The sequence below is a fragment of the Canis aureus genome, chromosome 8 (genome assembly GCF_053574225.1).
Source record: "Canis aureus isolate CA01 chromosome 8, VMU_Caureus_v.1.0, whole genome shotgun sequence".
NCBI lineage: Eukaryota > Metazoa > Chordata > Mammalia > Carnivora > Canidae > Canis > Canis aureus.
Window position 1 is genome coordinate 59,863,363 of NC_135618.1, and position 18,300 is coordinate 59,881,662.

General features: G+C 47.6%; 2 protein-coding genes across 5 annotated transcripts; one reads left to right on the forward strand and one right to left on the reverse strand.

Annotated features, from left to right (window-relative positions):
- Positions 1 to 61: 61 nt before the first annotated feature.
- Positions 62 to 13,955, forward strand: KCTD13 (potassium channel tetramerization domain containing 13). 3 transcript variants are annotated; one of them, XM_077907243.1, is made up of 6 exons: positions 62 to 495; positions 1,808 to 1,977; positions 10,391 to 10,480; positions 10,567 to 10,619; positions 11,210 to 11,405; positions 13,735 to 13,955. In XM_077907243.1, the coding sequence occupies exons 1-6, from the start codon at positions 252 to 254 to the stop codon at positions 13,789 to 13,791; spliced, it is 810 nt and encodes a 269-aa protein (XP_077763369.1). In that variant the 5' UTR covers positions 62 to 251; the 3' UTR covers positions 13,792 to 13,955. The 3 variants fall into 3 exon arrangements, with proteins under 3 accessions (XP_077763369.1, XP_077763368.1, XP_077763367.1); XM_077907241.1 differs by having other exon boundaries at positions 64 to 495; positions 13,198 to 13,955; XM_077907242.1 differs by lacking the exon at positions 10,391 to 10,480 and having other exon boundaries at positions 13,198 to 13,955.
- ASPHD1 (aspartate beta-hydroxylase domain containing 1) lies at positions 13,902 to 18,197 on the reverse strand. 2 transcript variants are annotated; one of them, XR_013385178.1, is made up of 4 exons: positions 17,040 to 18,197; positions 14,896 to 15,009; positions 14,218 to 14,387; positions 13,902 to 14,080 (listed from the first exon to the last, which is right to left on the reverse strand). XR_013385178.1 is itself a non-coding variant. In XM_077907240.1 (3 exons), exons 1-3 carry the CDS (start codon positions 17,917 to 17,919, stop codon positions 14,278 to 14,280), a joined length of 1,104 nt encoding a protein of 367 aa, XP_077763366.1. In that variant the 5' UTR covers positions 17,920 to 18,196; the 3' UTR covers positions 13,902 to 14,277. The 2 variants fall into 2 exon arrangements, 1 of the variants encoding a protein (XP_077763366.1); XM_077907240.1 differs by having other exon boundaries at positions 13,902 to 14,387; positions 17,040 to 18,196.
- Between the last annotated feature and the right edge of the window lie 103 nt (positions 18,198 to 18,300).

An 18,300-nucleotide genomic window follows, 5' to 3' on the forward strand; every position in this document is an offset into this window, starting at 1 on the left:
GGTCACCACGCATGCTCCGCACCGCCGGCGCGCGAGGTCAGGGGCGGGACCTTGGCGCGCCTGCGCACCTGCTCAGCCTCGGCTTCCGGGCGGCGTCGGCGTGATGGGGCTGACGGCTGCGGCGGAGTAGCCGCGGCGTGTGGTCGTGTGGACCTCGCTGTCTGTTCCGACGGCTCGGGTCTCGGGGTCTTTGGGAGCCGCCGGAGGGTGCGGAGAGAGCCTAGGATCGCCGTCCGCCGCCAGTCCCCGGCATGTCGGCCGAGGCTTCGGGCCCGGCGGCGGCCGAGGCCCCGTCCCTGGAAGCCCCCAAGCCCTCGGGTCTCGAGCCTGGCTCCGCCGCCTACGGTCTCAAGCCGCTGACCCCGAACAGCAAGTACGTGAAGCTGAATGTGGGCGGCTCGCTGCACTACACCACGCTGCGCACCCTCACGGGACAGGACACCATGCTCAAAGCCATGTTCAGCGGCCGCGCGGAGGTGCTCACTGACGCGGGAGGTACGCCGCGCCGCACTTACCTGTGTGGTCCTCCATCCTCCAGATCCCCGTCTGCCTTCCCTCGCCCAGTCTCCTCATATCCCCTCTCTCGCGTCTCTACCGTGCAGTCAACTCATTTCACCTCCCTCCAGCCCCCCCATCCAGTCTCATCGCCCCTTCCTCATTCATAATTCCCCTCCTATCTCAGTCCTTTATCCCTAGCAATAACCAACATTTAAGGGAACATCACATGCCCGCTTCCAACACGCGCTGTGGTAAGTAATTCAACACGTCACTTCCGAATTTTTATTACCAGTCCCCTCCAATTCTCCCACCCTTTACTCCTCAGCTCAGACGACTTGGGAACCAGTCCTGCTACCAGCAGCACCCTTCCAGGCAACCTTCATGTTCCTTCCAACTGCCCAGCCTTATGTTTGCCTCTCTACCTCAGCACTGCTAACAACCGGCCTGGAGGAGTTGTCTGTCTCTGTATTCCTCCAACACAGGTCCCCGTACGCTCTAGGGATCCATTTGTAAATGCAGACTGTAGAAAAAGGCTGTTTTGGGGGTTTGCCATGGACACCAGAGAGAAGGGTGGACAGTTCTCTTTGGCAGGTGAACCTTACCTTCTTGGAGTGTTGCCTTCAGGGTTGGAACCCACATGCCCAGGTGGAACTGTAGTTTTTGTGAGGGTGGGGGAAGGTATTGAGAGGGGTATAACAATGATAGTAAAGAGCAGGAAAATTAAAATTTGGGCGATGGAGTTCAATCTTAAAATATCTGAGGTTGAAGGATTTGATTATTCAACAAGTATTTGTAAAGTGCCAGTTAGTGCCAGAGATACTTTGGTAAATGAATCAGACAAGATTAGTCTTATAGACTTCACTTTTTTGTGGGGGCAGGAGGAAAATAATAAGCAAATACACATATGAAAAATACGTGTGAAGTTCTATGAATAATATAAAGGTTGAAATGGTAGTGAACTGGGGGGTGGGGTAGATATTTTAATTAAGGCAGTCAGAACTAATGCCAAAGGTTAGAGTTTGTTGGTAAGGTAATCATTTTCATTGCAATCATTTTCTCATGGTGAGAACTTTTTCAATTCAGAACAGACCTGGAAAGGAATTCATTCTCTGTGTCTACGAATGTTAAAAAGGGGTCTATGGGAAAACTCACTGGAGATGTTTTAAAGGGATTTTCTTGGATGTGGCAAAGGTTTGAGACAGATCAGTATTCAGACCTGTAGCTTTGGAATCTGTTTTTCATAAAAATTTAGTAGCTCCAGAGCCCCCTGCAAAGCCATCCTTCCTCTTGCCTGTCTCCACTCCACCAGGTTGGGTGCTGATTGACCGGAGCGGCCGCCACTTTGGTACAATCCTCAACTACCTGCGGGATGGGTCCGTGCCACTGCCTGATAATACCAGAGAACTGGGGGAGCTACTAGGCGAAGCACGCTACTACCTGGTACAGGGTCTGATTGAGGACTGCCAGCTAGCATTGCAGGTGAGGGGCCCTGGGTCCCACCTTATACCCATGTCTCTGGGAGAGCTGTCTAAGCACTTAGATACTAGCACATTAAAAAATAGAGGGGAGGTATCTGGGGTATTGTTTGGAGAGGCTCCCTATGGCCTGGCTGTGACTAGCCATAACTACAGAAAATTTGGTTGGAGGTGCTTTCCTGTGTATTCCTGCTACCTCAGGAAGGACCTCCCTCACCACCTCGTGCCAGGACTATTACAGTAGTTTTTTTGTTTAAGATTTTATTTATTTTTTCATGAGAGACACAAAGAGAGGCAGAGACATAGGCAGAGAGAGAAGCAGGCCCCATGCAGGGAGCCTGATGTGGGACTCGATCCTCTGATTTCCAGGATCATGTCCTGGGCCAAAGGCAGACGCTCAACCGCTGAGCTACCCAGGGGTCCCTGTTACAGTAGTTAAATGACTGTTCTCTCCTTGCTGTTCCTACCTGGCTAATCCGGCAATCACACTACCACCTGAGTGATGATCCTTAAACAGTCTAGTCTCCCCTTTGCTCCTAAATCTTAAATAACTCCCTGTGCCACTAGGAAAAAAAAATCTAATTTTAAATTAGAATACAATGATCTCTGTGATTTGGTCCTGTCCTGGGAGGCAGTATTCCACCCCCAGCCAGGTTTTTGTTGTTGTTGTTTTTAACTTCTTTTTTAGCAATGAAATCCTAGAATCAGAGCTGCTCCCCAAAAGACAGATTGGGGGTTCCACGCCCCAACTTCTGGGCTTCTCTTCTATGGATCTCAGGGTTCTGAAGAGAGCTTAGAAAGCACAGCCAGGACCTGTGGGTTAAGTGTCACCTCTACCACAGCTGACTGAGTGACCTTGATTAAGTCAGTTCCTACCTCTGGCATTCTGTTCTCATGTTCCAAAAGATAGGAAAACAAGAAAAATATGTACACTGTAGTGAGTTTTACATAAAGCCTTTTATTTTGTTCTATTTTTACATTGTTAAAAATGTACCTTCTTTTATGATACAATATTACTAGGAGATTATAAGAGTTTCTTTTTTAGTGCCCTTTATATATTAAAAAGTGGCGACTATAAACAATTTTCTGTTATCTTGGTGAATACATATCGGTTCTTGAAATTCAAAAGTATAGGGCAGCCTGGGTGGCTCAGCGGTTTAGCGCCGCCTTCAGCCCAGGGCATGATCCTGGAGACCCAGGATCAAGTCCCACGTCGGGCTCACTGCATGGAGCCTGCTTCTCCCTCTGCCTGTGTCTCTGCCTCTCTCTCTCTGTTTCTCATGAATGAATAAATAAATAAAATCTTTAAAAAAAAATAAAAAAACAAAAGTATAGAATTCTTTTGGGCAATATCCATGTTTTTCAAACTGCAACCTATAGGGGAAAAAATGCATTTTATGCCCACGTATATATAACTTAAGTAAACATTTTATAAAATGATACTTTTAGTGAAATACATGCTGATATATTGTTTTCTTTCTTTTTAATGCTCTTTGGACCCATTAAACTTATTTCATGACTCATTAATGGGTTACCACTTGCAGTTGGAAAACCATTGAACTAAATAATCTTGAAAGTGGGTTCCTGCTCTGTAGTTGTACATTTATTCAGTGTTACCTTCCACCCACTGTGCGTTGGGAGCTATTCTGCTATCTGCTTGTGTGTACATCTTGTACCCCTATTCGATATACAGGTAGGAAGTTAAGGATGCATCCAAGGTCAAAGAGCCAGTAAGCCGCAGAGCTCAGAGTCAGCCCCAGCTTATCGGATTGCTAGGTGCAGTGTTTTTTCCTCTGTGCTCTTCTTGCTTCCTTTCCAGATTTCTCTGACACTGTTCCCATCCTCACCCCACTCAGAGTTTGCATGTTCATTTGGAGGTTTTTGTTTTTAAGATTCAGGTGTAGAGAATTGGGTTCATCATACTCCTCAGCATGTGGTACTTAATCATCATTGGTCTCATTACAGATCTTTTCTCTCTTTATTTTTCCCTTTCATTCCCAGTTCCTTGCCCACTTCCATTTTACCCATAGGTACCCCTCTAATTCTGACATTTTGATACATATACTTAGATTATGTTTGTACCCTTGAAAAACTAAAAGCCTCATTTTGTATATGTACGTGTTTTAAATTTCCATAAATGGCATTGAGGTATGAATTGTGTATTTCTTAATTCAACACTTTTTTCAAGATCTATTCATGCTGCTATTTGTACATTTAGTTCTTTGCTTCTAACTGCTGCACAAGAATCTATGGCATGTATTCACCATATTTTATTTATACATTCCCCTGAGGTTGGAAACCTAGATTGCCTCCAACTTCCCTCCCCCACAAACCGTGCCACCTGCCACCATGAGCATCCTTATACATGTGCCCTTGTGGATCCTGGGCCAGGGTTTCTCATGTTTGTAGCTGGGAGTGGAATTGCAGGGTAATAGAACACATACAAATGAATTTCAGCAAGTATCATCAGATTACTTTCCCAAATGACTGTAGCACTTTATACTCTTGATCAGCAATGCAAAAGGGATCCCGTTTCTGCATATTCTCAACAACACATGGCATCATCCAGTGTTCTAATTTTGTCACTCTGGTTGGTACAGAGTGATCTCATTTTAATTTGCATGCCTCTAATTACTAATGAAATTGAGCATCTTTTCATATGCTTTACTTGCTTTTGTGGTTTCCCTTTCTGTGAATTGCCTATTCATGTTCTTTACCAAATTTTCGACTGAGTTTCCTATCTTTTTCTTGTTGGTTTGGAGAAGATGTCTGCATATTTTAGTTTAGTTCCTAGGGAGAACTAAGCCCTAACACATGTATTGTACATAATAAATTTACTTTCCTCGTATGTTTGTAGAATGGTACTACTTTGCTATCATTCTTGGAAGAGATGAGAAAATAGGTACTGCAATTATTTCCTGGATTTTGAGATTCAGATGAAGAATCCTAGTTGAGAAAATCTGTTTCAGATAAATTTTAGTCAGTTTTAGTTGTTGCCAGTATTTTCTCTTAAAATGTCACCTGTCTGTGGCATCTGTTGTTGGATAGAAATCTTTTTTTATTATAACCATTTATTATTTTTAAAGGAGTATATGTATGCATTGTAGAAATTTAGAAAACACAGATAAAAAATAAAAATTCCAAATATCCTTCAAGGTCTTCGTGTGTGTGTGCGCGTGCATGTGTGTGTTTGCCAAAATATATATGATTATACTGTATGTGCTGTTTTGTAATCTGCTTTTTTTTTGTTTGTTAATAATTGCCATCTTTCCATGTCAATAAAATTTCCTCTTACCTAACTTCCAGAGTATATACAAATTTTTCCATTTGTTCCAGAGACATCTTTTTTTTTTCAGAGACATCTTTTATAGCTGATTCATCTAAACCAGGACCCAGTCTAGATCCTTGCATTACATATGATTATTATGTTCTTTAAGTCTCTTCCAACCCCAAACCATCCCTTTTTTATTTATGCTGACTTATTAAAAGAGACTGCCAATTGTCCTGCACAGTGATCTGTTTTCCATATTTGCCTGGCTGATTCCTTGTGGTATCATTTGGTTTAGTACTGTACCCTATTCTGTGTTTTCTGGAAACTAGACAGTAGATTTATTTTTTTAAGTTTATTTATTTATTTTTTAGTAATCTCTACACCTACGGTAGAAATTGGACTTAAACTCACAACCCTGAGATCAAGAGCCGCATGCTCTTCTGACTGAGCTAGCCAGGTGCCCCAACAGCAGATTTAAAGGCTTGATACTAAACATTTTGGTTAGAATAAAATTTAGGTAATTTTATATATTTCTTTTTTTTAAGATTTTATTTATTTATTCATGAGAGAGACACACAGAGAGAGGCAGAGACACAGGCAGAGGGAGAAGCAGGCTCCATGCAAAGAGCCTGACATGGGACTTGATCCTGGGTCCCCGGGATCAGGCCCTGGGCTGAAGGCAGGCTCTAAACTGCTGAGCCACCTGAGCTGCCCAATTTTTATGTATTTCATATTGTGTTGTATTGAGAAATCCATAATACTGCTGCTAATATGACCCATCATTGGTAATGCTCAGAATTGGCCCCTAGATTCGTGATGATGATTGGATCCCTCCATTATCATTACATCTTCCATTTCTTTGTTGCCAACCATGAAGTAATCTGTGTGATGTTGTGTAGGCACTGATAGGTAACTGTGAATGGCACTTACCTATCAGCCACACCACCAATTGAGAATCCTTATGGATCAATCATTTCTTTAGGGTTGTAGAGTAATTATAATTCTGTCATTCTTTTAGCATTATTACCTGGGATTATTTGTAAAGTCACAGTTTCCATTGTCAACTGGAGAAAATCTTGATTTTAATGTCAAATTCCTCTTTGTTTTTTAACCTAGTGGCATATCTTCTTTAGGAAGATTTTTTATCCCATCCTACATCTTTTACTAGTTTTATAGTTCTATCTTTCATATATGGGTCTTTTAATCTAAATGGAATTCATGGTCTTAAATGTGAATTATGAAGGGATTTAACTTTTTTTTTTTGTCCTCCGTAGAGTGAGCTAGTTTTTCCAATGCCATCTACTAAACACTCTGTGGTAGCCAGTGTTCAAGATAGCCACCAGCAATTCTTGCTTCCTCCTTATTCGGGCTCTTGTGTAGTCCCCTCCCCCACTGAATATGGCTGACCTATGTAACCAATAGGATATTGCAGAAGTGATAGTGTATGACTTCTAAAGCTAGGTCACAAAAGACATTGCAATTTCTGCCTCTGTCTTGGATCACTCATTCTGGGGGAAGCCAGCTGCCACGTGACACCCAGTCAACCCAAAGGAGAGTTTACTTGGTGAGGAACAGAAGCCCCCTGTCAATAACCAGCACAGAGTCCCAGCCATATGGGTGAACTATCTCAAGTGGATTTGTTAGGCCCAATCAAGTCTTCAGATAACTACAGCCCTGGCCAGCATCTGGACTCCCAACTTCATGAGAGGCCCTGGTCCAGACCACCCAGCTGAGCCAATCTCAAGTTCCCAACCCATGAAAACTGTGTGCAATAATAAATGTTTATTGTTTTAAGCTGCTAAATCTGTAGTCATTTGTTACCCAGCAGTAGATAACAGATTTGGTATCTGGAGTGGGGTTCTGTAGTAACAAAAGCCTAAAATATGGAGTGGCTTTAGAATTGGGAAGTGGGCACCAGCTGGCAGGACTTTGAGGAGAATGTTAAAAGCCTGAAGAGCTTTAGAGGGTCTGTTCATAGAAGCCCAATGACTTTGGAGGAGGCTGAATGGAAGAAAATGTTACTGGAAACTGGCACAAAGGGAACCCTTGTCATGTAGAGGCAAGAGTTCAGCAACACTGTCTCCTACAGTAGAAAACATACCTAATGAATTGGGTGATATAGCTAAAGAGGTTTCCAAAAAAGAATGTTGAAGGTTTTGTTGCTGATAGTGAAATAGAAGAGAGAGTAAGCAAGAGGAAAAACAAGAAGGCAGGAATTACTGGGTTTGAAAAGTCCCATCCTTTCAAGATAACACATGATGCTACAATTCACAAAAAGCTTCTAGGCCAAGATCAGATACAGGGCATTCTCAGTAAAACATGTTCTAAAGATGAAGCCGAGGATGTGATTCTAAAAGCCTTTGTTAAGACTTCAGAAATATCCCAGAAAATGCCTCAGCACTGCTGCTCAAACAACAGTGCTTCTAAGAAGCTGAAGGGTGGTGCCCCTCAGCAGTCTGAGCACACCCCCAAAGTAGAGGAGAGCGTATCTCACAAAAATTTGTGGGTGTGGGATCATCCAGTGAACTGAACCCCAAGACTCGCAAGATACCCACTACGTTTTTACGAGAATTATGTTGGCAGAAACTGCCAGCTTGGAGCGAAAGTGACAGAGATGGAGCAAGAGAAGAGGCCTTTGGACCTCTTTACAGGCGAAAACCGTGGAGCTGCAAGCATGGACTGGCTTTCATGGAAAAGGAAGGACGGTTCAGGGCAGAGCCAAAAGCCATAGAGAATCATTTCTGGGCAAGAGTGCATTAGCTCCCAACATTTGTCCAACTGGCTTTCAGAATTTCTATGAAACAGGGATCCCTGGGTGGCTCAGCGATTTAGTGCCTGCCTTTAGCCCAGGGCGCGATCCTGCAGTCCCGGGATCAAGTCCCGCATCAGGCTCCCGGCATGGAGCCTGCTTCTCCCTCCTCCTGTGTCTCTGCCTCTCTCTATCTCTCTATGTCTATCATAAATAAATAAATCTTAAAAAAAAAAAAAAAGAATTTCTATGAAACAGTGACTTGTATGTGCCACCAACCTTCCCCCAAGCATTCCAGACAAGAGTAACTCCAGTGTTTATCATAATGCCTGTTCCACCACTGCATATTAGGTGTATGGGAGAGAGAATTTGTGTCTTTAGTTCACAGGTCTTCAGGTCCAGAGGAAATGTACTTAAGGAGCTATACCCAAGGATCCTCATCCCCATCTGGACTGACTTAGATGACAGTATTCTGTACTTCAGGCTGATGCTATAATGGGATGAGACTTTGGGATATCATAGGAGGGGATGAGTGTGGTTTTCAATGGGAAGGATTTGAATCAATCAGACTGTGGAGCCAGTCTCCAAGGCAATCTCTAATGATTCTTATTCCCTGGTATTCATTCTTTTGGTAGTTTCCTTGCACACAGAGCAGGGCTGACAAAACTAGGTCATAAAAGACATTGAAGCCTCCACTTTGCTCTTGGATTATTTGCTCTGGAGAAGCCAGCTGCCATGTTGTGAGGACACTTAGGCAACCCTTTGGAGAGGTCCAGATGACAGGGACCAGCTGTTTCCTGATGCTAGCCAGCATGAACTTGCCAGCCATATGTATAAGCTTTCTGACACAGATCCTCCAGATTCAGGCATGCCTTCAGATTCCTGCAGCATTGGCTGACTTAGCTACAACCTCAAGACGTACACCTATTCCACAACAGCCCAGCTAAGCCACTCTTAAATTCCTAATCAACAGAAACTGAGATAATAAATATTGTTGCTTTAAGCTGCTAAGTTTGGGAATAGTTTATTACACAGCCATAACTGACACACACTCCATACTTACCCCACTGATATGTGGTGTCCTTTATAAATACCAGTTCTCGGGATCCCTGGGTGGCGCAGCGGTTTGGCGCCTGCCTTTGGCCCAGGGCGTGATCCTGGAGACCCGGGATCGAATCCCACATCAGGCTCCCAGTGCATGGAGCCTGCTTCTCTCTCTCTCTCTCTCTCTCTCTCTCTCTCTCTCTCTCTCTGTGACTATCATAAATAAATAAAAATTAAAAAAAAATACCAGTTCTCATATATACATCAGCCCATTTCCAAACTCTTTGGTGTTCCATTGGTTTTTCGTTTGTTCCCAAAACCAAAACCATACTGTTTTCATTAGTATGGCTTTATTGAATATCTTAATATATGATAGCATCAGTCTTTCCTCTTGGCTCTTTTTAAAAATTAACCTAAGTAATAGTAGACTTTAATTCTTCCATATTAATGTTAGAAAAAGTCTTATAAGTCTCTTAAAAAAAGTCTTCTGGAATTTCCGATTGAGAAAAAGATCTGGTTGAGAGAAGTAAAAGGGGTTTTGGCATAAAGATTCTGGAAGACAGAAAAGGGAAAAGAAGTTCATGTATCTGGTTCTGCCTCATGCCTCATCCCACCCAGCCAGGTTCATTTATTCAACAGACACTGAGCATGTACTGTATAGCAGGCACTCCCTAGTTGAGAAAAGACAGATCACAAGCAAACATACAACAAAATGTGAGGAGAGGAGAAAATGTGAGGAACTCAGTGCCGTGAAGAATGAGCTGCTAATGTGTAAAGGAGGTAGATGAGGCTGCTTCAGTCAGGAATCTTTTTTTTTTTTTTTTTTTAAGATTTTATTTATTTATTCATGAGAGACAAAGAGAGAGAGAGAGGCAGAGATGCAGGCAGAGAGAGAAGCAGGCTCCATGCAGGGAGCTTGATGTGGGACTCAGTCCTGGGTCTCCAGGATCATGCCCTGGGCCAAAGGCAGCACTAAACCACTGAGCCCCACCTGGGCTTCCCTAGTCAGGAATCTTTAGGAGACGGACCAGCATCCTTTGAGGGGTACTTTTTGAGTTATCTGAATGGTATGAAGGAACTAGCCAAGCACACAGCAGTGTAGACAATTCTGGGCCATGGGAACAGCAAAGGGCTGAGTGGGTACAAGGAACAGGCCACAGTGGGGCTGAAACCCAGCAAGCAGAGGAGAATGGTAGAAACAAGATCAGAGAGGTTGGATCCTACAGAGCTCTGTGGACCACTAAGGAGTCTGGACCCCGCCCCCAAAGTCAACGAGCAGCTTTGGACACCTTTTAAGTAGGAGAGTGAGTGACCTTTGGTTGTGCTGTTAACCACCTTCCGCTTCTTCTCTAGCAAAAAAGGGAGAACCTGTCCCCGCTGTGCCTCATCCCCACGGTGACATCTCCCCGGGAGGAGCAGCAGCTCCTGGCCAGCACCTCTAAGGTGAGGCCCCTGTGTCCTGTAGGGTGGAAGCTGGGGGCCTCTCCCTGCAGCCTGACCCCCGCCCTTCTTGCTCTCTACCCCCACAGCCCGTGGTGAAGCTCCTGCACAACCGCAGTAACAACAAGTATTCCTACACCAGGTGATGGCCGCGGGGTGGGGAGGTGCACAGGGTTGGGGGGCGGGGGCTGTGGCCGCCCAGAGGGACAGAGTGCCTGCCTGCCAGCCTGCCTGCCGGGGTGCAGATTCCAGCTCTGGGTATGGGGCAGGTCATTTTCATCCCAAGGTTCAGTGTGTTCACCAGGAAATGGTTCCACCGAGGATCAGATGACAGTGGCTAGCATTTACAGAGGGTTTTTCCACAACAGAGACATTGCTTTCCATGCTTTACACATAGTAGCTCCCATAATCGGCCCAACTCTTTGGGGTACTACTGTCTCCATTTGGCAGATGGGGGAACCAAGGCACCAATAAGTGAAATAACTTGCCTCACATCACTCAGTTAAAAGAAGTGGTGCAGCTGGGGCTCCAGGTCCTGCACAGTAGTCCTTCTGCTGTGCTGGGATTTGCTCCGCTCTGCTTCTTCCCTAAGGCCCACTTAGCCTGGCCCAGGGTGGAAGCAGCTCTCTGCTGAACCCCAAGACCTGTATGCAGGGCAGGCAGGCCTCTGTGCTAGAGGGACAGAGGGAAGGAAACCAGTGCACTGAGGCCTCCTGGTCCCCTGGTCTTCAGCACTTCGGATGACAACCTCCTTAAGAACATTGAGCTGTTTGACAAACTGGCCCTGCGCTTCCACGGGCGGCTGCTTTTCCTCAAGGATGTACTGGGGGATGAGATCTGCTGTTGGTCCTTCTACGGGCAGGGCCGCAAAATCGCCGAGGTGTGCTGCACCTCCATTGTCTATGCCACGGAGAAGAAGCAGACCAAGGTCAGAGGGGATTCAGGGCCTGGTCAGGGAGGGCTGTGGTGGTGGGCAGCACCAGGACCCTGGACAAAGACAGCTCAGCAGACCGGGCAGCGGAAAGTCCTGGGAATCAGGAGCTGCAGTTTCAAGTTCCAGGGTCTTGGGGAACCTTGGGCAAATCACCCTCCTTCTGTGGGTCTCTCTTTCTCTGCTGTGAAGTGAGGGTGTTGGATTAGAGTGGGATTCTTTACCAAGCCCATTTGGGTCTCAAGGCCATCTTGAAGTGGTAAGCGGGTTTGGAGTGTGTATGCATTTTTCCATATAGAAAAACCATAGATGTTAAAATCTCAGAATGGTCCCTGATGCAAAATAGGTTCTTAAAACCTCAAGGCCTTAGAACACACAGGTCTCTTAGAACACACTGAGTTTGTAAGTCCTGAGTCCTGAACATGGTAGTCCCCAGCAGATACTTCCAGAACCTACTCTGCACTAAGCACGGCGCCAGGTTTGAAATCAAGGTGATTGAAAGGCCTAGTAAAGTACCAGCCCTCTTTCGTGTCATCTGCTCCCTTTTGACTTTGATATGAGGGAAGTGCCTCAGATACACAAATCTCTGAGCACCCAGCGCAATTTCATACCTCCCAGTCTTTGCACTAGCATCCCTCTTGGACTTTTTCCTCATCTGCATCTGCCTAATGAACTTGTGCTCAATCTTTAAGACACAAGCCAAGCACAGATTTCTTTGGGATACTTTTGTTCATGAACTTTCAACCTTTTAACCCCAGAGGTGGTCCTACTTCCTTCCTAATCTGCAGTGGGCAGAGGCGGGGTGGGGCCGGGGGTCTCACGTCAGTAGCAAGAGATTAGTTCCTTGAGGGTAGGGCTCTAGCTTTTCTTCCAATCTCTCTAGCACTGGGCAGGTGCTTATCACACAATGGAAGCTAGGAAACATTTTTTGAATACATGCATGCATGAATTCCAAGCAGCTTCCAAGAAGTTTCCACTGTAATTGGGAAGACAGGAAGATAAACCAGTAATGAAAATGCAGCTTGTTAAAAGTTATGTTAGCTCTGTCCCTCCAGGTTACATAAGGGGACTCTCCCACCACCTCCTTGCCTCACCCCTTTCTACTTTCTCTCCGCTCTGCTTCCTTCCTGCAGATGTTCAAATACTATGCAATACTAAATGCACTCCTACCCTGGAGCTCTGAGCCTTGCTGTTGTATGTACCCCAGGCTGCCCTTTCTCTATTTACCCATGTTGCTCCTTCCCTCCCTCCTTTGGCTGTTGGTTGAATGTCACCCTTTCACGGAGGCCTTCTCTGAACACCCTCTCTAAAGTTGTAATATTCATGGCCATGAGCATCCCCACCTGCTTTTTCTGCTGTATTTTTTCCTGTAATGCTTACCACCATCTGAGATTATATTTTATTACAAATATGTCTGTGTCCCTCCCCTGGAAGGGAAGCTTCCTGCAGACAGGAGCTTCGCTGAGTTCACTGCTACACTCCCAAAACCTAGAACGGCACCTGGTATGGTGCAGTCACTAGGAGTATTTGTCAAGGGAAAGAACATACCAAGAGACTTGGCAGCAAAGGAGAGAAAACAAGTAACTGCCTGACTCCAGAGCTGGACCTTGAAGGATAAGTATGTCTTTGCTGAGTAAGGGATTGGCAGAGAGGATAGGTAGTCAGGACAGAGGAGCTGCGGCTGCAACGGCTCGGGGGTGTACTTCCTGGTAGTGGGGCAGTGGGGTTGGGGGAGGCATCTGTGGAACTGGATCATAGGGTAGGAGCTGGGGCTGCCGGCCTTTTGCAGGTGGAATTCCCAGAGGCCCGGATCTTTGAAGAGACCTTGAACATCCTGATCTACGAGACTCCCCGGGGCCCAGACCCAGCCCTCCTGGAGGCCACAGGGGGTGCAGCCGGAGGTGGTGGGGCAGGCCGAGGGGAGGACGAGGACAACCGTGAGCACCGGGTCCGCAGGATCCACGTCCGGCGCCACATCACCCATGATGAGCGTCCCCATGGCCAACAGATTGTCTTCAAGGACTGAGCTTTGACCTTTCTCTGTCTTCCACCTGCCACCAGAACACAGTTCCTCTCTCTCTCCCTCCCCTTCCCTGACTTTTGCCCCCGGCTTTGCTGGCCAAGTCGTGGGTCCTCTTCTTGTCCCTTTTCCATTCTTTTGCATCTCACTGCTAATGGCACGGTACATTCCAGCCCCTTCCTCATTCACAACCCTTCAGAAGGCCTGCATTTGTCCCCTCATCCCATCCTTATCCTGCTGTCTTCCCTCTCCAGCTGGTTTATAATGATTTAGAATTCCCTTTTTTCTTTCTTTCTCTCTTTTCAGCACATTATACATGCCAAAGTGTCATGCCAGCCGTTCCTGACACCTACCATGTTCTGAGCCGCCTCCCCACCGTTGTGCAGGGTAGTTTCTCTCCCTCCCCCTTCCCCCACCCCTTTAACTTTGTACTAGGCTGGCCTGGGCTTACACCAGCTCAGCCATCTTCGCAATCTATTTCATATTATTTATTTTAATTTTCTATTAAATTATTGGAATAAAGTTGAGTTGAGGGTCTGGTGCTGGCTCCAGGGGAGAGGGTCAGGGAGATGGCTTGTGTTAAGGAGGTACTTGGCTAGTTGGATGGGAGAGGATGGGAGCCCCTGCCCCAAGCCTTTTACTGGGCTGGTAGCTGGAAGAAGGTAGTCAGGAGTTAGGAGAGGACTTAAAATGTGTATTTCAGTGTAGGCTGGCCAGTTCCCACCCTCAGCACCACCCCCCCCCCCCCCCCCCCCCGCCCTGCGGTGGAGAGGAGGTGCAGGCTATTACTCAAGCTGTCCCTGAGTGCGGCACTTCTGCAGCCTAGACATCTGAAGGGAGTCCCTTGCTTCAAGGGTCTGGTGCGAAGACAAAGTCAAGGGCCTGGCGCTCAGCCCCAGCCACGTTGGGGTGCCAAAGGTCCACGATGAAGACCACTCGAGGCCCATCTTCTGGGGAGCCTAGGGCACAAGGGTATGGAGACAAGAGAGCAGCTGACATTAACTACTGATATGCCAGAGCACTCACCACATACACACAACAGCCAGTACTTTGTCAGTAAGTGCCAGGCACTATTCCAACCCCTTACATGTGTTAACTCTAAGTCATCCAAACAAACCACAAGTCATTGCCATGATTATTCCCATTTTATATGAAGTAACTGAGGCACAAAGAGATTACATAACTTGCCCAAGGTCACATGGCTGGTACATGCCAGGGGTGGGACGGGAACCCAGGTGGTCCAGGTCCAGGGCCTTGTACTGTTACCACTGTGCTGAGTCACCCGGTAAAGAAGGTGGTTGCCTCACCTCACAGCTGTTTGGGGAAGTTATAGGACTTGTTCAAAGTCAAGCAGCTGGAAAATGCTAGTGCTAGGACCGGATGCCAGTTGGGCTTGATCCCACAGCCTCTAATCTATTCCCCTTCACTCAGTCTCTCATTTCCCCTAGTAGAATGGGAGCTCATTACCATTATGAGCCACTGTGTGCAGGAAGGAGTCGTCTACCAGTAGACAGTGTCCCTCAGCCCAGCACTGGGGCTCACCCCCGACCACCAGCTCACAGCCAGGAGGAATCTTCAGGCCTATGGAAAGAGACCAGGCATCCAACACCCCTGCCTCCATCAAAGGGGCCCACCCCAGTCAGTCAAAAAGCAGTTTGAAGGTCTCAAAAAGCCCTACATGGTGTCCCTCCTTGCTCTCTTGAAGGTGTCCCGGATTTACAATACAGTACCAGATGAAAGAAGTGCTGGGAGATAGGGGAAAGGCAGTGCAAAGCACAAGCTCTCAGTTCCAAAGGAAAGGGAAGGCTTCCTGGAGGAAGCGACATCTCTTCTTGGGCTTCTGCCAGTTTAGCACAAGAACCTACTTACTGTCTATGAGGCCCTCAGTATAAAAGTATTCAGTCCATTTTTGCCCAAGGACCAACACGGTAAAGTGTTGGTGTTTTGCCCAACACGGTAAAGTACTGCGACAAAACCGAGCAGCCAGCTCTTCTAATGATGGAGAATAGAAAGACCTCTCAGGGATCCCTGGGTGGCTCAGCAGTTTGGAGCCTGCCTTTGGCCCAGGGCACGATCCTGGAGCCCCAGGATGGAGTCCTGAGTCGGGCTCCCCGCATGGAGCCTGCTTCTCCCTCCTCCTGTGACTCTGCCTCTCTCTCTCTAACAAATAAATAAATAAATATTAAAAGAAAGAAAGAAAGACCTCCCAGAGGAGGTGTGATGTTTGGAAGTGGGAGTCCTGAAGGCTGAGTAGGAGTTTTCCAGGAGGTGATAGGTGATAAGGGAGAAAGACATTCTAGGCTGCGGAGTGGCATCTTCCAGGATCGGCCAGAAGGCTCTCATGATCTGATCCCTGGTGATGGAAGGGAAGGGGAGGAAGGGAACAGGTGGGAGAAAGAATCTGGCCTTGACGCTGAAGCCAGTGTGCTTTGAAGTGGAGGACGCATCAAACTGGTAGCACAGGAAATGATTTTAGGTAACAGGGCTTTAAGTAACCCTGCATTAAACAACAAAACTGTTTCCTTCTCCATTTTCTCTCAGTCTTTAAAACATGAAGAAGGGAATCTCAGTTTGGTGCTATCATAACTTTTAACGCCCCACTAACACTGTTCCCTTCCAAAGGAAGAGAGGTTAGGCTTCAGTCTCAGGCTAGAGTATTTAACTAGAATTTTAATTTATTTTTTATTTTTTTAAAGATTGATTTATTTATTCATGAGACACACACACAGAGAGCCAGAGACACAGGCAGAGGGAGAAGCAGGCTCCAGGCAGGGAGCCTGACAAGGACTCCATTCCGGTCTCCAGGATCACGCCCTGGGCTGAAGGCAGCGCTAAACGGCTGAGCCACCCAGGCTGCCCTTAACTAGAATTTTTAAAGCTTTTTTTTTTTTTTAAGTTTGAATTTGTCTTTAAGAGTACTTTCTATTTAGTGCAAGTAATACTATCATTGTTTTATAAAGATCCCTTTTTAAAAAAAGAGTATTTATTCATGAGAGAGAGAGGCAGAGACACAGGCAGAGGGAGGAGGCCCCATGCAGGGAGCCCAACGTGGGCCTCGATCCTGGAACTCCAGGATCATGCCCTGAGCTGAAGGCAGACGCTCAACCACTGAGCCACCCAGGCGTCCCTACACAGATCCCTTTTATTTATTTATTTATTTATTTTTAATTTTTATTTATTTATGATAGTCACACACACAGAGAGAGGCAGAGACACAGGCAGAGGGAGAAGCAGGCTCCATGCACTGGGAGCCCGACGTAGGATTCGATCCCGGGTCTCCAGGATCGCGCCCTGGGCCAAAGGCAGGCGCTAAACCACTGCGGCACCCAGGGATCCCCACAGATCCCTTTTAAATAAGTGAAACAAATGCAGGGGGAATCAGTATCAAGAAACATAGTCCGGGTGGTAAATGACCATGGCAAAGCTTATGACGATGGTTGGCAGGTAACAAGCTTAGGAAATGCTGCTGTGGGCAACAGGAAGTGATGGAAGATTGCTGAGAAGAGAGGCATGATCAGGAGCACAGTGTAGAGAGCTCTGGTGGCAGAGAAGAGAGTTTGGAGGAGGAATCATGGAGGCAAAGAGGTTGTCTGTAGTCAGCATCTACTTACCCAGATGGCATCTGACCCGGGCATTGGTGGGCCCACAGCGGCCCTCAAGTCGGGCGCCAGGCAGGAGGACAGAAAAGCCAGCATTGCCGAAGGTGTTGGCACTCATAAAGCTCCGCAGCCCCCGCAGTGCCCGATAGGCCCCCGGGCACCGGCGGCAGTTGCTGGGTTGGCACCGGCCTGCTTGGTACAGCAGGAGCTGGTAGCACCCGGGGGCCAGGGGTGGGGACCAGCCCCGAGGCAGAGGAGTAGTCCCTGAGAAGTCCCAGCTCACAGCCCCAAAGTCCCGCAAAATGGCAGGGAAGCTGCTCTCTAGGAGCTCCACGTCATGCCGCTGGGCATCCCGTGGCACAAAGGGGGCTGAGGGCAGGTCCGGCAAGAAAAGCAGGCCTGGGCGCTGAATGCCCAGGACCCCTGGCCCTCCCCCAGGGCCTGGGCCACCTTGAGCTGCCCGCCTCACCCTACCCATGCCAGCCCAGGAGTACCGCCTGGCGTAGGCCCGCAGGCGACGGCTCACTAGGCCTTCGGCCCTGGGTCCTTCCCCAGGCTTCCCAGATCTCCCTGGGCTTGACCTGCCAGTCTCAGAGCACCCCCTAGGCCCTCCACTGACACCCCCAGCCTGACTCCCAGCCCCCAGAGCTTGCATGTCTTGGGAGCCCAGGCGGTAACAGTACCAGAGGAAAAGAGAAGTGAGGGCTCCAAGGAGCAGGGTGAGGGCTGAGGAGGCCAAGGGCGACGGCCATGCAGGCATGATAGGCAGGGAGGCCCTGGCCAGGAGGCCCGGGGCATCTTCCAGACCCCAGTTCCCCTGTCCCCCCAGTTCTCCACTGTTACCCTCTGTGGCTGCTCCCAGGTTACCCTCTGGGCTGTTTCCCCTCCACATTTCCCACTCTGGGTTCTCTCCCCTCTGAGGTCTTCTCTTCACCTCAGTGTATCTCCCTCTTTCTCACCTCCTTCAAGTACCTCCCAGTCCTCCTTTCTCTTTCTTTCCTTCTATCTCTCTCCCCTTCTACCTCTTTCTCCTTCAACTCTCTTCTTTCTACCCACCCCCCTCTCCTTTTTCCTTCCGGCTGTTTCTCTCCCTCAGCCTCTCCTTTCTCCACCCTTTCAGTCTTCCCCTCTCCTTTCTTCTCTCCTCCCTCTCCTCCCCGCCCCTCTTCTAGCTCCCCCTCCCTTCCCTCTAGCTTCCCCCGACACCAGTTCCTACCCTACCTGGACCCGTAGACCCGAGAGCCCGCAACCAGTTGTCCTCCGCAGCGGCTTC